The sequence below is a fragment of the Lycium ferocissimum genome, chromosome 10 (genome assembly GCF_029784015.1).
Source record: "Lycium ferocissimum isolate CSIRO_LF1 chromosome 10, AGI_CSIRO_Lferr_CH_V1, whole genome shotgun sequence".
NCBI classification, from domain to species: domain Eukaryota; kingdom Viridiplantae; phylum Streptophyta; class Magnoliopsida; order Solanales; family Solanaceae; genus Lycium; species Lycium ferocissimum.
Genome location: NC_081351.1, coordinates 20831172 through 20842727, shown reverse-complemented (window position 1 = coordinate 20842727; position 11556 = coordinate 20831172). Strand labels below are relative to the sequence as shown.

General features: G+C 36.5%; 1 protein-coding gene across 1 annotated transcript; it reads left to right on the top strand.

Moving 5' to 3' along the window:
* Positions 1-8218: 8218 nt before the first annotated feature.
* LOC132034700 (uncharacterized) lies at positions 8219-9762 on the top strand. The gene is made up of 2 exons (XM_059425069.1): positions 8219-8941; positions 9175-9762. Exons 1-2 carry the CDS (start codon positions 8219-8221, stop codon positions 9760-9762), a joined length of 1311 nt encoding a protein of 436 aa, XP_059281052.1.
* The last annotated feature ends 1794 nt before the right edge of the window (positions 9763-11556 follow it).

The window sequence follows — 11556 nt, the reverse complement described above, 5'->3', positions numbered from 1 at the left end:
GCATAAGTTCGATTTTGAATGACAAAAATTAAAGACCAGCTCATTTGAAGGACAACCGTGCAATTTCTTCCAAAAGCTAGATCGTTTCTTATTTGCATTTGCAGTGGGGTCATTTTGTTATGTCAATGATGAAAATCATGAAATTATATACAGATATATGCTTTATCATTAAAAAATATCCTTTTAACTATTCTTTATTCCAAGGATAAGAATAACTTTTAATTAGGGGAATCTAGTTCTTTTTTCCACTAAGGTAATTAAGTTGATATTATGAGGTAAAAATAGCGTCAGCTGGTCATTTTTCGAGTTTGAAACTGAGAAATAATTAGTAATTCAGGGGCGGATGCAGCCATTCCCCAGGGTGTTCACCCTGAGCAAAAAATTACAGTGTATATTTAGAGTAAATTTTCTGTGTTTATGTACATATATTAACTTTTGAACACCCTGAACAAACACAAAAGACTAGCTCAAGTGATTCAGTTGTTTTTTCTGAACACCCTGAATGAAAATCCTAGATCCGCCACTGATCGGTATAGTATAGTAATTGAAAAATAGTCATTTTCTAATATTGAAATAAAATTTAGACTTTCATATTCTTAGCTAAAAGCCTAAAATGCAGCAAAACTCTACGAAAGTGTGCTAGAGTTCAAGCTTCTCTAAGCTAAGGTAAGCACTAGCAAAGTATGTTGGAATTCAAGTCCTTCATTTGAAGAATTATTGTTTTGCAATTTGCTGCGAATAGAGTATAAATCCTAGAATACTATCTTGAAAATTGGAATTGACGTTTTCAACTATATGAGAGTTTATAGCTATTTTTTAATTATAAGTCTAAAAAATGGCTATTCGTGGATTTTACCCTGTTATTAGTGACAAAATTAGCTGACGGAAATATCACTCACCAAAGTTTGGGCAGATAGGCTAAGACGTGTTTTCATAGCAGGTCAATTTGGACATAAACTCAAGTCAACTCAAGCTATAGCATAATTGGCAACGTGGCTGTGAAACATTCAATACTTAAATTTGCTATTTTATTTACAATTCTCCTTACAGCGACTGCAGGTTATAAATTTGCACTCAAATGTGAGGTTTAGTAGTCAATGAAGTGAATTGGGAACTGCGTGGTCTAAGGTTAAAATCTCAGCAGAGGAAACAAATACTAAGTGATTTCATTCCATTTGTCCAAGCCCTGGTGGAAAGAGTTTATTGATACCTGTGCTACCCCGTATAACTATCCGAGGTGCGCATAAACTGGCCAAGATACCATAGTTATAGAAAAAAATACAAGTCTACCACACTTGGCGTTTCCTTTTACAGTCAAACCTCTCTATAATTTTCATTCATTATAACAACATTTCACTATAACGGCTTGATGTTTTCCGGAACCGATTTTTCATGTTATATTTTACTTCTCTATAACAACATTCTACCTATAATAAGCACTGACATTCATTATAGCGGTACACTCTTTATAAAATTACATCTTTATAACAGTTATACGCAAATATTGTGTAATAATATTTTGTAAGAAATATATTATGTATAAAAATAAAGTATTAAAATATTTATTGTAATCATCAAGGGAAAGCTATTGAATTCCTTTCTGCTGAAAATTTGGACAAAAATCCTCGTCAATTTAAACGTTATGTTATCGCTAAGAGACTGAAATTTATGAAACAACCTACATTTGTAGAATTCTTACGTCAAACTTGAATATTTAAATTTCAATTAATTTTAAATGCATATTTTCCTTAGATTTTAATTCTTTATCGGTACGGTACAACTAGTTATGAATTTATTAGTCATATGAAAGTCAATTGTATTTTGAAATTAACAAGTATTTTGTTTTCATTTATAACATAAAAAGAATTTTGCGTACTTTTGTTTATAATTGTTAAATGAGATTCAAACATCAAATGTTAGTATACATACATAACATCACCTCACTATCGTAGCCATGAAATTTTCAGACAAACGCTGTCATTATAGAGAGGTTTGACTGTACTTGTGGAAAAAGTTGAAAAGCTTCTATAAATTGAGGTTCATAATAACCCACAAGTTATACCCGCCCTCTTAAAAAAAACTTATGCCCCGTTAGACATAAGTTTGATTTTCAAGGCCAAAAAATTAAAGACCAGCCATTTGAAGGCCATACCGTGCAATTCCTTTCAAAAAGCTCGACCCGTTCTTATTTGCATTTGCAGTGAGGTCATTTTGTTATTCCATTGATGAAATCATGAAATTATTTACAGATAGATGCTTCATCATTAAAGATTATCCTTTCAAATATTCTTTATTCCAAGGACAAGAATAGCTTTTAATTAGGGGAATCAAGTTCTTTTCCACTTAGGTAAGTAGATATTATGAGATAAAAATAGCGTGAGCTGATCATTTTTCGAGTTTATAATTGATAAATTGTCCATATCTGCAAAGTAATTGAAAAATAGTTACTGACCAAAATATAACTCAGCTAAAAGCCTAAAATATAGAAAAGCTCTAGCAGAGTGTCTTTGGAGTTCAAGCATCTCCAAGTTAAACTTCAGCAAAGTATGTTGGAATTCAAGGCCTTCATTTGAAGAATTATTGTTTAGCATTTTCCTGCGAGTAGAGTATACATTGTCCTGGAATTCAAGTTTTGTAGTTCAGAAATCCAAGACAGTATTCTAAACTTGGAACCCTTTAAATTCTCTATTTCAACTCGAAGACACAGTCTTGGAGTTTTAAGTTGCAAAAACTGAACTCCAGAACATTGTCCCTGAGTATGAAAAAAAGAGAAAAAATGAAGAAACTAGTCTCTGCGGTTTTTTAAGTTGGGGGAATTTTTGTCCTCATTCTATTTCTGAGTAAAAAATGATTGTTTTTCAACTATGGGAATCTATGGCTATTTTTCAATTATAGGTCTGAAAAATGTCTATTCGTGGATCTTTTTACCCTAGTATGAGCTGCAAAATTAGCCAACGAAAATATGACTCACTCAAGTTTATCAGGTTAGCTAGGCATATTTTCATAGTGGGAGGATATTCCCATCAGAAGTATGTTTAAAAAATGGTGGATTATCTGGCCAAAAAACTTTCTTCATTATACTACTTTACAAATTACTCCTGTAGTAATTTGTTGGGAGATATGGAAAGTCAGGTGCTCAGTTATTTATGGAGGCAAGAAATGTTATGCTAAAGGTGTTGTTTTCCAGATTCTTAATCACTTGAAATGAGCAATTTCTAAAGCCAAAACAAATAGAAACTGGAATATCAAATGGGAAGAGATCTGTCAACAAATCATGCTTCTAATCCCCAAGATTGAATGTACTATTGTTAAATGGTACAAGCCTCCTGAGAATTATTTGAAAATCAACACTGATGGTAGCAGGGACTCTAATGGAAGGGCTGGAACTGGAGGCATATGCAGAGATCACAAAGGCAATTTAGTTATGGCTTTTGCTTCTACTTTTGGTCACAATTCAAGTAATATGACTGAAGCCAAAGCAGCCTTGATTGGACTGGAATGGCGTTTTCTTAATGGGCACGATAAAATTATTCTTGAATGTGACTCTATGATTGTGATAGAAAAGATAAAAGGCATCTATAATGTTCCTTGATAGACGAAAGATATCATTTTGCAAATTCAAAACATTACAAGGAACATTAGCTGTGAGGTTCAACATTGCTATATGGAAGCTAATCAATTCGTAGATGCACTAGCCAAATGGAGCATTATTAATGAAGAGCTGTTGATTCACTCACACACTAATCTCCCCTCCACAGCTATTGGGCCTTATGAATTGGACCTCATTCAGATGGCATCGTTAAGGCATAAACAAAGGAGGAATATTTTTGTATAAATTGGGGTCCAGTTGATTCTTGAAGCTTATTTTTTTGCCTTAACGCATTGGACCATTTGTATATGTTGTGCAGAACTTGTAAAGTTGTGATTTAGATAGCTTATTCTCCAGCTTGTTTTGTAATTTAGGGTTGGACTCATTGTCCCCCTACTCTTTGTAATCCCTTAGTGGTGTTATAAAAGGTTGCGCCACCATACGGCGGAAAATTAAAAAAAAAAAAAATACATGAAGAGGATACTTGTGGCAGAGAATGCACTTGCTAATGCAGCCTCCTCTGATGCTTGGATATGCCATTGGTGTTAGTTCCATTATCAGTCTAACTATGATGAATATGAGTATCATTGTAGCATCTTGCCAAATTGAACAATATCATCATGGAGTTTTGAGTCATAATTATGGGTGCAATAAGTACCCGATAGGGTATCGGGTATATTGTAAGTGGCAGAGCGATATTGCTTCTACGATCCATTGAGATTCATTCCTTTATAGCTCTAATTCATCCTATTAAAAAAAAAAAAATTAAGAGTGCAAAGTACTTTAGATCCTTGTATATGAATGAATTATGTACTACAACTTCAAATACTCATTATACATGTGTTAAGACCTAATGAAAGATGTATTAAATATGCGATGACTGTTGTTTCAATCCACTAAGATTCATTACTTTGATGAATATGAGTATGATTATAGTATCAGGCCAAATTGAACAACATCATATAGCTCAAGATTATAGATTAACTATACAATGAGGAAGAAATAAGGAGGGATTTTGTGAGTAGATATCATCTCAAAGGTCCAGTCAAAATTGCATACTACGATCACATATTTGGGGTGTGTGTTTGGTACGACACAAAATGTTTTCTTAGAAAATAAGAAATTTTCTTACTTATTTTCTCGTGTTTGGTATGTAAGCTAAAAATATTATCACAAAAGCATTTGTATCTGATCTAGGCAAAAACTATAAGAGTTGGGGATAAGGGTAGGGGTGTGGGGGTAGTGGGGAGGGAGCTATGAGGTTGCGGGTGGAGTATGGGGAATAGATAACCAATATGTAATGCCACTTTTGGAACTTATTTTCCCCCACTTCCGAAAGTCATTTTTCTTATTTTAAGGAACTTGTTTTCCTAAATAAAATATTTTTCAAAATATTTTCCTCCCTACCAAATACACCCTTGTTTATATAGGCTTTTCCAATGAAGTATCAGGAATAGATTTATGGAGTAGCTTATATAATGGAAATACATTAGCTTTTTATCTAAACAAAGACCGTCCCAAGTTTCGCCCTAATTCTCATCTAAGGTTGAATAAGATTAGATTAGTCTCGCTAAATTCTCTCTTGAATGATTCATCGATTGATTAAGCATAGGTATATGAAATTTCTTGTGATTTCCGACCCGGAAGGATTTAAAACTACCAATCATGTATCAGGGGCTAATCCTACCTTCTGCTCAGGAACAAGAAATGGATCTATAAATTTCTAGTTGCTTTAAGCCATGTATCTTGTTATGTTACTCCCTCCGTCTCAATTTGTTTGTCTTAGTTTGACTTGACATGCACGGAGTTTAAGAAAATAAAGAAAGCTTTTGAATCTTGTGATCTTATACTAAATATATGTATATATATTATACCAAAATGTCCTTTAATGTTGTGGTCTTAAATATGCTAGGTGGGATGTTGAAGCATTCTTTTTTAAAGAGATTAAAAAGAAAAGAAAGATAAACAAATTGAACAAAGAAAGTAATAATATAGGTATTTAACCCAATATATATCAATCTAGAACAAAAACTGGTTGAAACTGAAATTGAATAAGAATGCTAAAAAAGCTAAAGTAGAAACTAAACATAAATTCTACATTCAAACTAATAAAGATGTTAACGGGATTATGTTCTCAACAAAACTGCTAACACATGATAAGAGGACTCTTGTTAAAATCTGCCAACACATGTAAACATGATAAGAGGACTCTTTTGTTGATGTTGTGCTCCACAAAACTGCTAACGAATCTTAAGCTTGAAGAGGAAAGCAGAGAAGAAGGGGCCCTCGTTACACTTGTTGGTAAAATATTTGTTATCTTTGTCTGGACATGACTAATCCTTTCTGCTCCAAGCAACTCAACCACAACCACAACCTTTATATCTTTGTCGTTGTTTATCATCGTAATTACGGTGTAATTACAAAGTCGATTTAATTTAAAAATAAAACTTAATTATAAAAAATTTAAAAACCTTGTTAGCCTTTATAAATGATATTAAATCGTTATTTAATAACACCTTGAAAATATATTAATTAATAATCGACTAATAATATTGTAACAAAAATAATTGATATATATTTTGCAAATTAATATTTAATTTTAATTAATTATAAAACTTAAAAGAAGACTTTTTTTTGTGAGAACTTCATGGATTAGATGTTTGATAAAAAAATAATATTAATAAATATAATGCCATAACATTATTAACACAAAAAATCCAACAATGTAAGTGAAAATAAACAACATGCAATGTGAAAGCAAATAACTTAAAATTGGAAATATCTAAATTCTAGTTTAACCTTATGTCAAATTCTAACATTACATAAGTAAGTTCCAACGTAATTATGAAACAATTCAAAAGAAAGGAAAAATTGAACCAATGAAATTCTAAAGAGAAGATGAGTTTGTTAATGACTCATTCTTTCCAATATTAAGAGAGTTTCAAATATTAGAATAATAATAAGGATATGCTAAAGAGCAATTACATGAAACCACAAGTAAGAGGGAGAGAAGAAAAATACATTTTAAAAAATAAAAATAATTCAAAAGTAAAAATAAAAAAGAAATTAAAATTATAGAAATAAAAAATATTAAAAATCAAAAAAATAAAATAATAGAAATTAAAAATAAATTAGAAATAAAAAGAAATTAAAGTAAAAAAACCGAGTGATACTTGAGAATTGAAGAGTGTAATTACACGCTCGGTTTCCCCGTTGTTAATTGCTCGGTCACGATTACAATTACCAGGTGGCTTTCCTCGCCCTTATATTCTTTGTCGGGAACGAGGCTATCGAGAACATCAATCGATTGCAATGCGGGAGCCAATTTGTGAGGCTATTGAAATAAAGGAAGGGCGATTGATTGAACCAAAGCGTAAAGAGAAGATGAGAGAGCGATTAAGAAAGTGTGTGAGAGAGGGAGAGAAATATCCGTCCTCTCGACGATATTTCGGAACGAGGTCGATCTCGAGGCAAAAGCCATAAAGTAAGACCGAAATATCCGTCCTCAACCGAAATATTTATTTTCTTTATTTAGAATTGTACTAGGGTTGAAACTCCTCTACTATATAAAGAGGAGGTTATCATTCATGAAGGGGGTTGGCAATAGCAAGGACAGAAACACTTTACATTAACAATCATAAGAATCTTTTTTAAAACCATTCCCATCTGTTCTAAGTTCATTTTTATTATACTTCGTGTAAGTTCTTAACAGAAGATATCGACCTCGGTTTCTATTCCCGAGGCCAGACGTACTTAACAGTTGGTCAGATCTGCTTCTCTGTTCATTTATTGGCTTATCTCGCTATTTAATCTTGAATTGAATTTAGCCACATATCTTTGGTGTCACGCATAAATTTGATTGTTCTCCGTTTTAAGGTTAAACAGTTTGGCGCCCACCGTGGGGCCTTAGATAGTAGTGGCGGTTCAATACAACATTCTGGTTACGCTCGATATTTTACACTTGTTTTTTAAGGTTTGATTTCAGGTGTACCGGAAATGTCGGATTCCCATTCTGTCAACTTCCAAGTGGAACCAAGCCATCACGAGCATGACGACGGGGATGTACCAAACAACAACGCGCCCCCCGCTAATCCTGTTCAAGTCGGATCATCGGTGGGCAACGTACTGGCCGGTGAGAATAACGGGGTCATGCTGCAACAGCTCCAAAACCAGTTAGACATGGCTATGGCTCAGTTGCAGGCCCAGCAAGAGATCATAGCACAATTGCAAAATCGGGGTCAGGCACCCGATATTGCCCCATCAGAACAGACCCAGGATACGGAGGAAAGACACATCCCAACGAGAACCACCCCGGACAAAGCAGCGAATTGATAAGAATGCTCGAAGAATTGACCAAACGGGTCGAGTTCGGTGAAAATAAGATAGAGGCGAATGACAAGAAGGTGGAGAACTACAACTCGAGGGTCGATCAGATTTCGGGGGCTCCACCAGTGTTGAAGGGACCGAATTCGAAAAAGTTTGTTCAAATACCGTTTCCGCCGAGTGCGGCACCGATGAAAATCCCTAAGAGATTTTGCATGCCCGATATCCCGGAGTACAATGGGACAATGGACCCAAATGAGTATGTAACTGCGTATACGTGCGCTATTAAGGGCAATAATCTCGCCGATGACGAAAGGGAATCAGTCTTTGCTTAAGAAATTTGAGGAAACTCTGTCAAAGGGGGCTATGATTTGGTATCATAACTTGCCCGAGCACTCGATTGATTCATTTGCCATGCTCGCTGATGCTTTCGTTAAGGCACATGCCGGGGCCATCAAGGTCGAAACTCGAAAATCGGACTTATTCAACGTTAAGCAACGAGATGACGAGACCCTTCGCGAGTTTGTGGCTCGATTTCAAATGGAGCGCATGGACTTACTTCCAGTTACTGACGATTGGGCCGTTCAGGCTTTCACCCAAGGGCTCAACTCGAGGAGCTCGATCACATCTATGGAGCTAAAACAAAACTCGATAGAATACCCGCGATCGCCGGGCTCGATGTACAACAGGTATCAGTCGAAGATCAGGATCGAAGATAATAAGATTCTGAAGGCCGCTTCAGTATCATGGCATTTCGGTAAAGAAAGTGATCGCTCGAGGAGAGTGATAGATCGAGATTCCAGATTGTCATATGATAGGTACCAGCCTTACCCGCTCGATCGAAGGGGGAACAGGCGTAACAGCGAATCGGGCAAGAATGATAGGAGAAACGATCGAAGGAACGATCGAGGCCAAAATAGCCGTGATTTGGTAAACAGAAATGTTGTCGATAGAGCTCCGGGAAACAGAGAAACTCCAAGGTTATCCGAGTACAACTTTTGCGTCGATGTAGCAGCCATAGCGGCAACCGTTATCCGAAACAAAGAAACAAGGCATCCGAGGCCAATCCAATCTGACCTAGAGAAGCGGGATAAAAGTCTTATTTGTAAGATTCATAATATCATACTCACGGCCATCGAATCGAGTATTGTCGACGAGAGCTTAGAGAGGAGGTCGCCCGTCCGTTCAATTTGGGACATCTTCGAGAATTCCTAAGTGAACGAGCAAAAACCTATTTTAAAAACTTGGATTCCAATAAGCAGGATAGGCCGGAAGAGCCTCAGCAGGTGATACACATGATCATGGGAGGAACTGACATTCCCATTGGGCCGGTTATGAAGCGCACAAAAATTTCCATAACGAGGGAAAAGCGTATTCGGAACGATGACCCCGATGGCCCCATTACATTCAATGACGAGGACATGGAAGGCATCGCCCAGCCGTATAATGACGCACTGGTAATATCTGTCCTTGTCAATAAGTTTAGAATTAAACGTGTGCTGATTGATCCAGGTAGCTCGGCTAATATCATCCGATGGAGAGTCATCGAACAGCTGGGACTACTAGATCAGATCGTGCCGGCAATACGGGTCCTCAATGGATTCAACATGGCATGCGAAACGACGAACGGTGAGATCACTTTACTGATCAGTATGGCAGGAACTACGCAGCAGATAAAATTTTATGTGATAGAGGGAGACATGGGATACAATGAATTGCTGGGCAGACCGTGGATTCACCTCGTAAGAGCGGTTCCCTCGACCATGCATCAGGTATTGAAATTCTCGACTCCAGAAGGTATCAAAATCGTCCGTGGTTTTGCTAGCCGCAAAAGAAATGTTCGCGGTTGAAGAATCCGTTAAGACTATAAAGGCGCCGGATCGGAGCGCGGGAAGAATGCCAAATAGCAATCACGGATCCGATCCCGAAATCTTCGGAAGATCGGAATGGAGACACACTAGACTAAGAGTTAAGATTCGGAGTACCGAGAACCTTTGTGGTGCCCGATGATTCTGATGCCACTAAGTCCACAGTTGAAGAACTTGAGCAAGTTACATTGTTCGTCCATCTACCAGAAAAGAAGGTATACCTGGGCACGGGGTTAACCCCCGAGCTCAGGAAAGAATTTATTGAGTTTCTTAAAATTAACTCAGATTGCTTTGCTTGGTCCCATTTAGACATGACGGGTATTCCAGAATAACGGGACGTGACGACACACAAGTTGAGCTTGGATCCAAGTTTTCCCTCGGTCAAACAAAAGCGGAGGCCACAACCCGAGGTAAAACATGCATTCATCAAGGACGAGGTAACCAAGCTCCTTAATATAGGATCCATTCGAGAGGTAAAATACCCGGATTGGTTAGCTAACGTTGTAGTAGTGCCTAAAAAGGGGGATAAGTTTAGAATGTGCGTAGATTATAAAGATTTAAACAAAGCCTGCCCGAAGGATTCATTTCCTTTGCCTAGCATCGATCGCATGATCGATGCTATCGCGGGTCACGACACGCTGAGTTTCCTCGATGCTTATTCCGGGTATAACCAAATATAAATGGACCCGGAGGATCGAGAAAAAACCTTCTTTATAACTAGGTTTGGCACATATTGTTATAATATAATGCCTTTCGGCTTAAAAAATACCGCCGCCATTTATCGATTGTTTAGTCAACCGAATGTTTGAACACCAAAAAGGAGATCCATGGAAGTTTATATAGATGAAATGGTTGTTAAGTCCCCGCGAGTAAGGACCATTTGAAATTTAAAGTAGAAACTTTCAAAGATATTAAGAAAGTACAACATGAAGTCGAACCCAAAAAAAAATATGCCTTCGGAGTCGGACGGCAAGTTTCTCAAATTCATGGTATCAAATAGGGAATCGAAATCAACCCGGATAAGATAAAGGCAATCGAAGATATCACCGTTGTTATATCCCGCATTTTGTGCGTCTGGACAATTCAAGACAATCGCGGGAAGACAATAAACAAGGCCACATTTTATTTTGTTTGGCATATGAGTTGCTTGTGAAAAATTTAGAAGTGGAATTAATGAGGAAGGTCAAGGGCATAAAGGGAAATTTGCAATACGACTCATGGAAATATGGAGAAAGACGAAGGGCAAATTTGGAAGTTGGAAAAAAATTTGTTTTCATGAATTACAAGAACTAGCCCAAAATACAAAGTGGGCTTGAATTTTTTTTGGAAAATCAAAGGCCCAACCGGCCATGGCATGGGCTAGGCCCATGACTAATTCATGCATGGCATTAAATAAGATGACTAAGTCATCTTTATCATAACAATCTCTAGAATTTTCAAGAAAGCAAGAACAAGAGAGAGAGAGAGAAAAATCTAGGGGCCATTCGGCCATAGTAAAAATTCCCAAGAAAAATTTGCAAAAAATTCTTCAAAAATCATTTTCTACCAAGAAAAGGGTGCTTAACAAGGTGGAGTGGTCATTGGAATAAGAAAACACAAGTTCTTGAAGTTACAACTTTGGCTAAGTTGGAGGATCAAGGAAGAAGGTGAGAATTCATCTCCTTTAGATGTTATGAATATTTTTATGTGTTGTAGTGTGCAAAAAAATGGATGAAATTCATGAAGGAAAGGAAAATAGAGGGTGGCCGTGTATGTATATATATATGTGTAGGAAGT

Excerpts from the sequence above, each read along its gene's own strand:
- LOC132034700 (XM_059425069.1), top strand. The coding sequence starts at position 8,219 with ATGACGAAAGGGAATCAGTCTTTGCTTAAGAAATTTGAGGAAACTCTG. Across the intron at positions 8,942-9,174 it reads TAGCAGCCATAGCGGCAACC|GATAGGCCGGAAGAGCCTCA; the intron begins GTTATCCGAAAC and ends TCCAATAAGCAG.